General features: G+C 42.2%; 1 protein-coding gene across 1 annotated transcript; it reads left to right on the top strand.

Moving 5' to 3' along the window:
• Positions 1 to 269: 269 nt before the first annotated feature.
• Positions 270 to 13496, top strand: LOC120047536 (dual specificity protein kinase Ttk-like). The gene is made up of 25 exons (XM_038993064.1): positions 270 to 334; positions 686 to 778; positions 2330 to 2552; positions 3093 to 3199; positions 3701 to 3856; positions 6249 to 6360; positions 6489 to 6573; positions 7099 to 7205; positions 7293 to 7374; positions 7570 to 7678; positions 7874 to 8096; positions 8209 to 8315; positions 8433 to 8576; positions 8801 to 8967; positions 9198 to 9337; positions 9780 to 9912; positions 10112 to 10204; positions 10431 to 10588; positions 11338 to 11489; positions 11613 to 11737; positions 11850 to 11924; positions 12069 to 12245; positions 12359 to 12458; positions 12593 to 12678; positions 12762 to 13496. Exons 2-25 carry the CDS (start codon positions 688 to 690, stop codon positions 12846 to 12848), a joined length of 3039 nt encoding a protein of 1012 aa, XP_038848992.1. The 5' UTR covers positions 270 to 334; positions 686 to 687; the 3' UTR covers positions 12849 to 13496.
• Positions 13497 to 13915: the final 419 nt, after the last annotated feature.

Raw genomic sequence — 13915 nt, 5'->3', positions numbered from 1 at the left:
CAAAAAACTAGGGCACCCCGTAGCCCACTAACACATTGCAATATAGCAGGCCAGGGATCATAAACTATATTCAGGTCCGCAAGATTTCTAATTGAACCCTTGGAACGGATGGTCAGATGGCCGGAGGCCCGGAGCATAATTACAAGTCATATTCATCGAAGTGGGAGGAGTATTTCGAATATTTGGGGGCGTAGTCAACCATACAAACTGACCAATGAGCTGACGAAGTAATTGGAAGTGGTGATTTTTAAACTAAGTGTGTTATAAACAGACAGACGTTTTTTTTGTTGCAGGGAAGTATAATTCTTTCACGTGAAAGTACATTTTAGAAAAGGTGAGATTCGTTTTAATCTAATGTACGGTGTAAAAAAAAAAGTGATTTGGATTGCTTTTTAGCTTTGTTTCCTTGCACGTCTTTGTGCTCCGCCACGACCCGTAGCTAACTTGATAGAACTAACGTTATTAGCTAAGCAATATGCAGATGGTTAGATACCTAAGGACGTTAACTTAGCTACACATATCCCAACGAGCTGGTTATTTACATCAGGGTCCGTTTTCTGCTTGTTGATTCACACATCAGAAGTATATATCGCACTATAGCGTAGATGTCATATTTGTGTGTATAGATAACTAGGCTTACAGTCAGTAACGTTAGCTGCCTCAACATATTAGCTACATTCTGCAGAGATGTTGGAGGAGGAGCATACAGACAGACAGCACCAACTTGCCATGTTATGTCAGAAGCTCGACCGAATTAAAACAAGATATCTAATCGAAGGTAATAACACGATTTCATTCGTTCCATGGCGAAGACAAAATGCGTCATATATTGTACACAATGATATGCCCATATATAAGACCACTGAGTTTGCAAATACAGTACCAGTCAAAAGTTTGAATACCTACTCATTCCAGGGTTTTTCTTTATGTTTTACTATTTTCTACATTGTAGAATAATAGTGAAGACAAACTATGAAATCACACATGGAATCATGTAGTAACCAAAAAAAGAGTTAAACAAATTAAAATGTAATATTTGAGATTCTTTGAAGTAGCCACTTTTGCCTTGATGACAGCTTTGTACATTCTTGGCATTATCTCAACCAGCTTCATGAGGTAGTCACCTGGAATTCAATTAACAGGTGTTCCTTGTTAAGTTAATTTGTTGAATTTCATTCCTTAATGCATTTGAGCCAATCAGTTGTGTTGTGACAAGTCAATACGGAACACTTCAAGAACTGAAAGTTTCTTCAAGTGTAGTGGCAAAAAACATCAAGCTCTATGATGAAACTGGCTCTCATGAGGACCACCACAGGAAAGGAAGACCCCGAGTTACCTCTGCTGCAGAGGATAAGTTCATTAGAGTTAACTGCACCTCAGATTGCAGCCCAAATAAATACTTTACAGCGTTCAAGTAACAGACACATCTCAACATCAACTGTTCAGAGGAGACCGCGTGAATCAGGGCTTCATGGTCGAATTGCTGCAAAGAAACCACTACTAAAGGACACCAATAATAATAAGAGACTTGCTAGGGCCAAGAAACACGAGCACTGGACATTAGACCGCTGGAAATCTGTCCTTTGGTCTGATAAGTCCAAATTTTAGATTTTTGGTTCCAACTGCTGTGTCTTTGTGAGACAGAGTAGGTGAATGAGGTATCTCTGCATGTGTGGGAACCACACATGAATTGCGTGAATTATGGAGGAGGTGGTGTGGGTGTGCTTTGCTGATGACACTGATTTATTTAGAATAACCAGCATGGCTACCACAGCATTCTTCAGCGATATGCAATCCCATCTGGTTTGCTCTTAGTGGGACTATCATTTGTTTTTCAACAGGACAATGACCCAACACACCTACAGGCTGTGTAAGGGCTATTTGACCAAGAAGGAGAGTGATGGAGTACTGCATCAGATGACCTGGCCTCCACAATCACCCGGCCTCAACCCAATTCAATGGTTTGGGATGAGTTGGACCGCGGAGTGAAGGAAAAGCAGCCAACAAGTGCTCAGCATATGTGGGAACTCCTTCAAGACTGTTAGAAAATCATTACTCATGAAGCTGGTTGAGAGAATGCCAAGAGTGTGCAAAGCTGTCATCACGGCAAAGGGTGGCTACTTTGAAGAATATTAAGTATTTTGATTGCTCAACACTTTTGGAGTACTACATGATTCCATATGTGTTATTTCATAGTTTTGATGTCCTCACTATTATTCTACAATATAGTAGAAATAAAGAGAACCCAGTGAATGACTAGGTGTGTCAACTTTTGATTGGTACTGTAAATGGTCACCCACTGTCTTTTTTTCCTCGCATTTTCATGCAGATGACACTGATAATATCAACCAGGCCATTGGCTCAAATTCCCCTGAAACGTGTCTCGCATATCTGATGTACTTGGAGAAGAAAGGAGACCCTCACTTGGATCCTAGTCATCTCACAAAGCTTACAGACTTCTATACCCGTGTATTCTCAACTATGCCACTGGGAAAACACTGCCAAAATGAGAGCTATGCCAGAATGCTGGTCAGATTTGCAGAGCTGAATGTGTGAGTGAACCGTGATCATACTTTTCCATGAGAGGGTTGAGCCTTGTTTTGCAACATGTTCCTCTGTGATTGTATTTTTAACTGATGTAGCTAAAGTACAATGTGTGGGGTGTATTAATAATATTTAAAGTGGCAATCTGGGATTCGGGAAAACAACAAAGTGTGCACCCTGACACTTTTTGGTTAGCAGCTGAGAGATAAGGTTAGAGAGATTTAACCACTCAAATTCAAGGATGCAAGGACTGACCATCCATGAGTTCAAAATGATAGTTTTATCCATGTTTTGAAGCTATTCAGTCTTTGTTTACAATTACATGGTTTACAAATAAGTTTAGATGTTGGGTTCTGATGAATTACGACAGTTGAACTAAGCTCATGAGAAATGTATACTAGTAAATGTATTTTCTTCCAAAAATCAATGGCTAATTTCCTAGTTTAAATCAAAAAATGGATGTACCAATCCCAGATTGCCCCTTTTGAAAAGAGATCTTTTTAGTATTTAGTTTAGGTCTGTCAAATGAGTCCTTTAATATCTTTCAGAATCCAAGACACCAATGGGGCAGAGGGAAACTTCAATGTTGCGACTACACACTGCCAGGATTTTGCTTTTGTCCACATTGCACACGCTCAGTTTGAACTGTCTCAAGGTAGAGAGATGCACAACAATCTTAGGCTTGACTGTCGTAGATGATTTAACACACAGATGACACAATTTGGGTTATTTACTAAACTTTACCTCCATGGATTTACCAACTTTCTCATATTGATAAATACGCAGACACCCATAGCAACTATTGTATCTCTAACATCTTGTTTATTTACTGACGATGCATGCATCAGTCCAATCTGTGAAGCTCACATTCAGAATCTCCATACTGCTGCAGGAAAGTACTATTGGTAGGTAGCCTAGTGGTTAGAGCATTGGCCTAGTAACCGAAAGGTTGCTAGATCGAATGCCCGAGCTGACAAGGTAAAAATCTGTCGTTCTGCCCCTGAACAAGGCAGTTAACCCACTGTTTCCTGGTAGGCAGTCATTGTAAATTAGAATTTGTTCTTAATTGACTTGCCTAGTTAAATAAATAAAAAAATCTAGTCAGTAAGTTTTTACTTTTTATTATATATATTTTTTCACTGCCCCATCTCAAAAGGCAACACAAAGAAAAGTACTTGGATACTTCAGAGGGCCATTGAACTGAATGCCAAACCCAACGACCTGCTGGAGGCAGCTATGCAGAACTTGACATTGTGCAAAGCAGAACTTCTTTCCTCTGAGGATAAGGAAAATGTACCAGGTTTGTTTTTATGTCCAATTTCCAATCCCATTTGGGATCCGTATTAACCTGAATCCCATCGGGGCGGCAGGTAGCCTAGTGGTTAGAGCATTGGCCTAGTAACCAAAAGGTTGCCAGATCCAATCCCTGAGCTGACAAGGTAAAAATCTGTCGTTCTGCCCCTGAACAAGGCAGTTAACCCACTGTTTCCCGGTAGGCTGTCATTGTAAATAAGAATTTGTTCTTAATTGACTTGCCTAGTTAAATAAATAAAAAAATCTAGTCAGTAAGTTTTTATTTTTTATTATATACACTGCTCAAAAAAATAAAGGGAACACTTAAACAACACAATGTAACTCCAAGTCAATCACACTTCTGTGAAATCAAACTGTCCACTTGGGAAGCAACACTGATTGACAATAAATTTCACATGCTGTTGTGCAAATGGAATAGACAAAAGGGGGAAATTATAGGCAATTAGCAAGACACCCCCAATAAAGGAGGGGTTCTGCAGGTGGTGACCACAGACCACTTCTCAGTTCCTATGCTTCCTGGCTGATGTTTTGGTCACTTTTGAATGCTGGCGGTGCTTTCACTCTAGTGGTAGCATGAGACGGAGTCTACAACCCACACAAGTGGCTCAGGTAGTGCAGCTCATCCAGGATGGCACATCAATGCGAGCTGTGGCAAAAAGGTTTGCTGTGCCTGTCAGCGTAGTGTCCAGAGCATGGAGGCGCTACCAGGAGACAGGCCAGTACATCAGGAGACGTGGAGGAGGCCGTAGGAGGGCAACAACCCAGCAGCAGGACCGCTACCTCCGCCTTTGTGCAAGGAGGAGCACTGCCAGAGCCCTGCAAAATGACCTCCAGCAGGCCACAAATGTGCATGTGTCTGCTCAAACGGTCAGAAACAGACTCCATGAGGGTGGTATGTGGGCCCGACGTCCACAGGTGGGGGTTGTGCTTACAGCCCAACACCGTGCAGGACGTTTGGCATTTGCCAGAGAACACCAAGATTGGCAAATTCGCCACTGGCGCCCTGTGCTCTTCACAGATGAAAGCAGGTTCACACTGAGCACATGTGACAGAGTCTGGAGACGCCGTGGAGAACGTTCTGCTGCCTGCAACATCCTCCAGCATGACCGGTTTGGCGGTGGGTCAGTCATGGTGTGGGGTGGCATTTCTTTGGGGGGCCGCACAGCCCTCCATGTGCTTGCCAGAGGTAGCCTGACTGCCATTAGGTACCGAGATGAGATCCTCAGACCCCTTGTGAGACCATATGCTGGTGCGGTTGGCCCTGGGTTCCTCCTAATGCAAGACAATGCTAGACCTCATGTTGCTGGAGTGTGTCAGCAGTTCCTGCAAGAGGAAGGCATTGATGCTATGGACTGGCCCGCCCGTTCCCCAGACCTGAATCCAATTGAGCACATCTGGGACATCATGTCTCGCTCCATCCACCAACGCCACGTTGCACCACAGACTGTCCAGGAGTTGGCGGATGCTTTAGTCCAGGTCTGGGAGGAGATCCCTCAGAAGACCATCCGCCACCTCATCAGGAGCATGCCCAGGCGTTGTAGGGAGGTCATACAGGCACGTGGAGGCCACACACACTACTGAGCCTCATTTTGACTTGTTTTAAGGACATTACATCAAAGTTGGATCAGCCTGTAGTGTGGTTTTCCACTTTAATTTTGAGTGTGACTCCAAATCCAGACCTCCATGGGTTGATAAATTTGATTTCCATTGATAATTTGTGTGATTTTGTTGTCAGCACATTCAACTATGTAAAGAAAAAAGTATTTAACAAGAATATTTCATTCATTCAGATCTAGGATGTGTTATTTTAGTGTTCCCTTTATTTTTTTGAGCAGTGTATATTTTTTTACTCCCCCATCTCAAAAGGCAACACAAAGAAAAGTACTTGGATACTTCAGAGGGCCATTGAACTGAATGCCAAACCCAACGACCTGCTGGAGGCAGCTATGCAGAACTTGACATTGTGCAAAGCAGAACTTCTTTCCTCTGAGGATAAGGAAAATGTACCAGGTTTGTTTTTATGTCCAATTTCCAATCCCATTTGGGATCCGTATTAACCTGAATCCCATCGGGGCGGCAGGTAGCCTAGTGGTTAGAGCATTGGCCTAGTAACCAAAAGGCCAGATCGAATCCCTGAGCTGACAAGGTAAAAATCTGTCGTTCTGCCCCTGAACAAGGCAGTTAACCCACAGTTCCTAGGCTATCATTGGAAATAAGAATATGTTCTTAACTGCTTTGCCTAGTTAAATTAAGGTAATAAATAAATACATGACCATGTTTCTTCAGCCTAGATTTTTTTTTTTATGCAATCACAGCTTTTATGCTACTTTAGTGTACTAGTACTGTATATTAATTCTCTTAATGTTTTGTCAAAATAATTTTTCTTTCAGTCTCAACTTATAATACACATGGTTCTGCGAAAAATGAAACAGAATTTCGCAAAGTCTCGGGAAACTCCGACGGTACAGGCGACTTGCAGCTTTCCAGTATTTTTTCTTCAGGGTAAAATACGTTTTTTTTTTTTTTTTCAGTGCCAAGTTCTCAAACCAAGCTTCTCTCTTTGTTTTGCTTTACATTCTTCTAATCTGTCTCGTGAAAAACAATTGACACTGGTCTTCTCATTCTCTTAGAACAATGGAACCACGGAATGGACCCCAAGTGGACAAGGTTCCAGCTTGGAGGTCTGGGTCTCAACGAAAGAGAGCCGTTTGCATGGTTAGTTTTTATTAGTAGTAGTGTTGGGGTGGGGGGATGGTGGTAATTGATAGTTACATATCGCAATATTTTTTGGGACAATATTGTATACTTTGACAAGTATCGATTGTTTTTTGTTAGCTAGTGCTAGTTGGCTGTACCTGCGGCAAAACTCGGATACTTTTCATCCTATAGCTTGTTCTCCATATTATTTTTAAATAGTGAGCCAACATCTTGTCTCATCTTGTCAGCCCTTTTTTTCATGACTGATCAAAACTTGTTTTTTATTATGGCTCTCTCTTGTCTCTGCAGCAGACATATAGTGAGCATTATGTTTGGAACATCAAATCGCAATTAAATCACAGTATCGAATCACAATACATATAGAATCGTGAGAATCGCAATACATACCGTATCGGTACCTAAGTATCGTGAGAATATCATATCGTGAGGTTCCTGGCAATTCCCATCCCTAGTTTTAAAGTTGTTTTTCCATCACTTCTCTGGTTTTAAATAATATAATGTTCTTTATTATCCTGCCTCTAGCCAGGGAGAGTGCCTGTAGTCCCCTGCTCTATCTCAGAAATGGATGATGATGACAGTGATGGAAGACAAGTGAAGAGGGAGGCTCTCATCTCAAGTAGCTTGTCCAGGTAAGCATTTTTTACCGGTGTCAAGGGAACACTATCAGAACACACAGGATTACAAAGCCTAAACTGATGAATGGAACTTTGTTTTAGGCAAACTTCTGGTTCAAGTGCGATGTTTACCTTGTCCTCGGCCAAGAAGCGTGTTGAAGATGGGGACTTCCTCAATCTAAAGGTTTGTGAATGAAAATCCCCACCTTTCAGTTGTAATTATAGATTGTGTAAGAATTTTCTAGTGCCCGGGACAACTGTTTACAATTATATACAATAACATGGAGAGCAGAGCATAGTAAAGTGACATCTTACATAATATTATTTTAAATACTGGAGTTGATTGGACAGTCATATCATTGTTGATTTGCTCTCTCAGACACCTATCATTAGCCCTGAGCCACGCCCATGGAAGAACATGGGAATTGTGGACTCCACCACTACACTGCTGCACAGGCAAGATAGGAGAGATGCCACTAGGATGGAAGGTATGTACCTTTACATTGAAGTGAAACTATTTTGGCTTAGTTGTTGACGGTGCAAAAAAGCTTGTTTAGTGAGAAGCATTACTTGGTGCACACCGACATATTCATAGATGTGCTCACTAACGGAATGGTAAACTTGGGGAAAAAAATGTATTCTCACTCATATCGAGTTTATGTTCTCTGCTGTTTCAATGGTAGATACCACTGACAATATAAACCAGATAATCGGTTCCAACTCCCCTGAGGCTTGCCGGATGTATCTGACCAAGCTGGAGAAGAGGGGCAATCCTCAGACAGACACCAACCTTCTCCTAAAGCTGAAGGACTGCTATTCCAGAGTCTTCTCCAGACTGCCATTGGTAATGTACAGCAACAGTGAGAGCTATGCCAAGATGCTGGTCCGATATGCTGAACTCAAAGGGTGAGTGTACTTCAGGATGTTTTAGGGTATAAAAAAAAAACTGCATATATTGACAAACGTCATCCAGTGTTCTAGAATTGGTTTGATGACTGTATAAAAATGTCCTCCGTAGCATTGATGACCCAGATGATGCTCGGGACAACTTCATCGTTGCGAGATCCAACTGCAAAGCCCTTGCCTTTGTGCACATAGCACATGCTCAGTTTGAGGTTGCTCGAGGTAGATTGCCCTTTTTTATTTTTATTTTACATAAACGATTGTGCATAATATATGGTTTAGACACTGAACATTTATATTTTGATATTAAAGAGAATTTTGTTCATATTCTTCCAAAAGGTCAGGTCAAGAAAGGCTTGTCAATACTACAGAAAGCCCTTCAGGTGAACGCAAAGCCCACTGAACTAATTGAGACTGCAATGCAGAAACTAAAAGCCGGGAATTACCAGTTTCTCCCCGCAGAAGACCGAGAGAGTCTCCCAGGTAGGTTTCATTTAAATTTAGTCAATTATGCTTAATGTCTTGGTGGTGTTCATTAGGGCATGGAATGGAAAACGTAGTCCCTCTCTGTTTTCTCCTGTTTGGTACCTAATGAACATGACCCTGTTCATCCTGACATCAAAGTAATAACAGCTTCGAGCTTAAAGCTTGCAAACCTGATGTAAGTTTTAGTTGAATAGATTCCTTATGTGTGTTTCTTTTTTTAGAGCCGCTGTCTCACGGGTCATTGAGTCTGTCAAACTATGGTAGAGAGAGGGAGCTGGAGATTCCCGCCCGTTTACCTCTGAGCCAGACACAGCCCAAACCCTTTAGCATGGAGCTGTCTTCAGGGTGGAAAATACCAGCCCACGTAAGCAGAGTCGTGTCTCCAGAGGTTTGGCTTGCTATTTTATTTTGGGGGTTACAACTATGTTATCAACATGGAAGGTGCTGGCATCAAACTCCAATTTAGTTTGTTCAATCTTATGACTGAGTTAAAACCACATTTGTCTCTCTTTTTGCCTCTGTTTTGACACTCTTAACACTTTTATATTTTTGTTTTCTTTTGCGTTCTTCTATTTTAACCTCCTGAGTTTAACTTTGTGTGTGTTTGGTCGTCATCAGGAGAAGCACACCCCTCCTGATTTCACGCCCATTCCACGTCTGGTGGACTCTCTACCCACCCCATCCCTTCCTCTCCCGTCCAGACTCAACCCACCCGTCGCCTGCCAGATACCCAACTACAAAGACACCAGGGCCAACAGGTGAGGGGGCTGGATAGGACATGTATCTAACATAACAGCTCTTGTCAATGATCCTAATCACCATAATCTAATGATTCTATTTCAGATTTTGAGATATTAGGAAATGGTATTGTCAGTGTTGGGGAAGCTAATCTGAAAAGATGGTTTATCAAGCTACCAATTACTTCCCATTGCAAGAAGTTGAGCTACAGTAAAGCTGCCCTCAAGAAAAAATATAGTTGAACTGAAGTTACTTTGAGAACTACCTCGTGAATAAATTATCATATTTAAATCTGAACTGTCATAATGCAAATGTAAGACTGTCATCCATACTGTGGCGTAAGTAACAGTCACGGCAGACAGTGTAGTGAGATCTGTGAGTCTTGGAATCTAGAGGAAAGATGGGAAGCAGTGATGCAAAAAAAGAGGACTTTCTTTGACATTTGAATTCCCCTATCCTCAGTTACTTTACCCCTGGGGTCAAGAGGAACTCCCCATATGCGGCCCCTCTCTCAGCAGCCCATAAAGCCGTCCCTGCCCAGCAGCAGCCGTGCACCCCCCTCAGCCAGGTGTCCTATGCCCAGCAGACCCACCAGGTAAACCACAAATGCCATCCATGGGATTTCCCTGATCACTTGACCTGAACAGGCAAAACGCAGTCAGGTCAGGAGGAACTAAGTCATGGCCCTAGTTATGTTCTCTTTTTTTGTGAGTTTGCTGTTTAAATTATAGGCCTATGTCAAATGAAATGTGGACTCTATGGTTGAATGACTCTGCACTTGTCTGTTACTTCAGGGTTCTGCCGTTGCTCTCTCAAACGAGTCCATTGTGATAAAGGGCAAACGGTTCCTCGTCCTGAAGATGATTGGCCGAGGTGGATCCAGTAAGGTAGGGGCTAGTTGTCTTGTTCATTAGGGCACAATGTAACAAAAGCTCTCATAACATTGTGCAACGGAAAACAAAAAACAGACTTAATTGTTGGACAATTTAAGATGGTACTTCCCTGTTTCAATTTGTTTGAAACCTGAAGATACCAGGGAAATACTACAGGTGGTTTTATGGCCAATTGGATATTTTTTCAGCTGTTTTGATGGTAGGTTCTCTGTCTTTTCAGGTGTACCAGGTTCTGGACCAACGTAATCAGCTGTTTGCTGTGAAGTATGTGAACCTGGAGGAGGCTGATGCCCAGACAGTGGAGAGCTACAAGAACGAGATAGAGCATCTCAATCGCCTGCAGCAGTACAGTGATCAGATCATCAAGCTATATGATTAGTGAGTGTTCACTACTCTGACTTATTCAGCTAGGGTCTAGCAATAAATGTATTATATTTTTTGATGAAAATGCATACACATACATCCAAAACATAAGAAAAACTTGTGGTACTGGTACGTACATAAAAATAAAATACACATGGCCTACATATAAAAAAAGATGAAGGATAATACAACATATTTAAAAAGAAATGTAATGATTTTTTTTACACAATTTTCGTGATGTCCAATTGGTAGTTACGATCTTGTCTCATCAATGTTGTATCAACTCTCCAGCGGGAGAGACGAAGGTTGAGTCATGCGTCCTCCGAAACATGACCCGCAAAGCTGCACTGCTTCTTAACACCTGCTCGTTTAACCTGGAAGCCAGCTGCACCAATATGTCAGAGGAAACAGTTCTACTGACGAGTGAAGTCAGCTTGCAGGCGCCCGTCCGCCACAAGGAGTCGCTAGAGCGCGATGAGCCAAGGAAAGTCCCCCGGCCAAACCCTCCCCTAACCCGGAAGACACTGGGCTAATTTGCGCCCTATGGGACTCCCGGTCACGTCTGGCTGTGACACAGCCTGGGATCGATCTCCAGGCTGTAGTAACGCCTCAACACTGCGATGCAGTGCCTTAGACCGCTGTGCCACTCGGGAGGCCCCGACGCAACGTATTTTGATTATGGTCCTCAGTTCCATCCCACTATACATGTCATGTGATTCCCAGTGAGCAGTGCTTTTTATCAGTCGAGTTCTCTTTTATTCCAGTGAAATAACCAACAGCTACATCTACATGCTGATGGAATGTGGTAACCTGGACCTCAGCACCTGGCTACGCAACCGTAAAACTGTCAACCCGCTGGAGAGGAAGTTATACTGGAAGAATATGCTGGAGGCAGTCCAGACCATCCACAAACATGGTTATTATCTCTCCATCTATCTTGAACTCTGTATCTCTCTTCATCAGTAACCCTTATGTTTTCTAAGTTCCTCATAGCCAAGCATTGCAGTCTCTATAACAAGCCTTTTTACTTTTTGTTTAGGTATTGTCCATAGTGACTTGAAGCCAGCCAATTTTGTGATTGTGAATGCCTCGCTGAAATTGATCGACTTTGGCATTGCAAACCGCATCCAGCCTGATGTGACGAGCATTATGAAAGATTCTCAGGTAAGAGCACAACCCCCATCTCCAACTGTAGTTAACAATGTATGTATACATAACCAGAAGCTTTCTAAAATAAGGATATTGATCTTCACGAGAGAAAAAATCCTAAACACAGGTTGGGACCTTGAACTACATGCCCCCTGAAGCCATCAAAGACACTTCATCCCAGCCAGGGAAGGCAAGCTCTAAGGTGCGCTGATGTCCCTTCCTTCCTTATCCAAAACAATGTATTTTTAATACATGCCTATTCCATATGGACTCATTTATATCAATGTTGGAAGATGATGCATGTTTAATGATGTATAATAAATCTCTCTGTTGATTTGATTAATAGATTAGTACTAAAGGTGATGTGTGGTCCCTTGGTTGCATCATGTACTGCATGACCTATGGGAAGACTCCATTCCAGACCATCACCAACCAGATCACCAAGCTACACGCCATCATTGACCCGACCCATGAGATAGAGTTCCCTGACATTGCAGAGAAGGATCTGCTAGATGTGTTGAAGGTGAGTGATTCCATTCATTCTGCTACGTATTGGCTTTTTTGGTTGAGTTTTGATTTAGTGTGAATGATATGGATAAATGGGATCTGGTGGGATATGTTTTTTTCTACCACCAGAGGTGTTTGGTACGAAACCCAAGAGAGCGGATTTCCATTGCGGGGCTGCTGGAGCATTCATACCTAAAGCTTCAGTCTCAGCAACAGTCACCTGTGCCAGGTACATAAACGCGCGCACATTATGCATATTTATACCTCATACCTGCCATAATACCAAGTGTTTTTATTTATTTTTGAAATAAGAAAAATAATTGCATCAACTTTCATTTTGTCTGCCTCTCTGTCTCCTTTCAGCACCTCCTGACAATAACGATCTGAAGAGGATCCTCAACGAGCTCGCTGCCTTACAGTCTCCCAACAGCATTGCCAGGGCTGCTAATGTAAGCATAACAATGTGGAATTTCCCATAATTGTCTTATCGTCGTTTGCTTTAACTGACTGGCGTCTTCTCTGCAATCGACAGAACTTGGCGAAAATGTGCAACAGTGGTCGGAAACTGGACGCTGCAGGGTGTGTAAAGTCATCCAGCCATCTCAACTGGAAGATGTAGATGATCCACTGATGGCCTAAAAACCCCCAAAGGGGTCAGCAGAGAGGACTCCATTCCTAGCCTAAGTTGAGCTTTACCCAAGAGATACACTGCCCATGCCATGCTTCGGCACAACCTGAAAAATACATCCTGTTTGGTAGTACACTGGCCCTGTTTGAATACTTTGAAAATGTATCCTTACTTCCTTCATCCTTTTTAAAGTAATCACTGATCTGTCATGTCTGGAATGGTGAAAGCTATGAAGTGGAACCTTTGCTTTTATTCTATCCAAGTATGTTAGATCAGTGATAACACCGAGGATGGGAGGAAAGAAGGATGCATTTTAATCGTTTTTAAGCAGGGTCCATAAATGCCCTATAGAGCTCTACCATCTCCATGTTTTATTCTCTCATGTCTTCATGACTTCCCCTTGCTCTCATCTTGAAGGATACGGATCTACACTGTTTTTTATTTATTTTTAAGATGGACACTTTTTTTGTGTTTCTTTACTTTGCACATTTTACTGTACTCTCAAACATGTAAGTACAAAAAATCCTCAACAAATGAACTAGCTAATTGTATTATTGATGTTTATTTCTTTCAGCTGTCAATTTCATCTGTAGTTATTTATAGGTTGTATATACACTGCTCAAAAAAATAAAGGGAACACTTAAACAACACAATGTAACTCCAAGTCAATCACACTTCTGTGAAATCAAACTGTCCACTTAGGAAGCAACACTGATTGACAATAAATTTCACATGCTGCTGTGCAAATGGAATAGACAACAGGTGGAAATTATAGGCAATTAGCAAGACACCCCCAATAAAGGAGTGGTTCTACAGATGTTGACCACTTCTCAGTTCCTATGCTTCCTGGCTGATGTTTTGGTCACTTTTGAATGCTGGCGGTGCTTTCACTCTAGTGGTAGCATGAGACGGAGTCTACAACCCACACAAGTGGCTCAGGTAGTGCAGCTCATCCAGGATGGCACATCAATGCGAGCTGTGGCAAGAAGGTTTTCTGTGTCTGTCAGCGTAGTGTCCAGAGCATGGAGGCGCTACCAGGAGACAGGCCAGTACATCAG

The sequence above is a fragment of the Salvelinus namaycush genome, chromosome 5, assembly GCF_016432855.1.
Source record: "Salvelinus namaycush isolate Seneca chromosome 5, SaNama_1.0, whole genome shotgun sequence".
NCBI lineage: Eukaryota > Metazoa > Chordata > Actinopteri > Salmoniformes > Salmonidae > Salvelinus > Salvelinus namaycush.
This window is presented reverse-complemented; position numbering and strand designations above follow the sequence as displayed.

Bases quoted from the DNA above. Each gene is read 5' to 3' on its own strand.
- LOC120047536 (XM_038993064.1), top strand. From the start codon at position 688: ATGTTGGAGGAGGAGCATACAGACAGACAGCACCAACTTGCCATGTTA. The intron at 11,738-11,849 runs GTAAGAGCACAA...TCCTAAACACAG, and splicing joins GCATTATGAAAGATTCTCAG to GTTGGGACCTTGAACTACAT. The intron at 11,925-12,068 runs GTGCGCTGATGT...TTTGATTAATAG, and splicing joins CAGGGAAGGCAAGCTCTAAG to ATTAGTACTAAAGGTGATGT.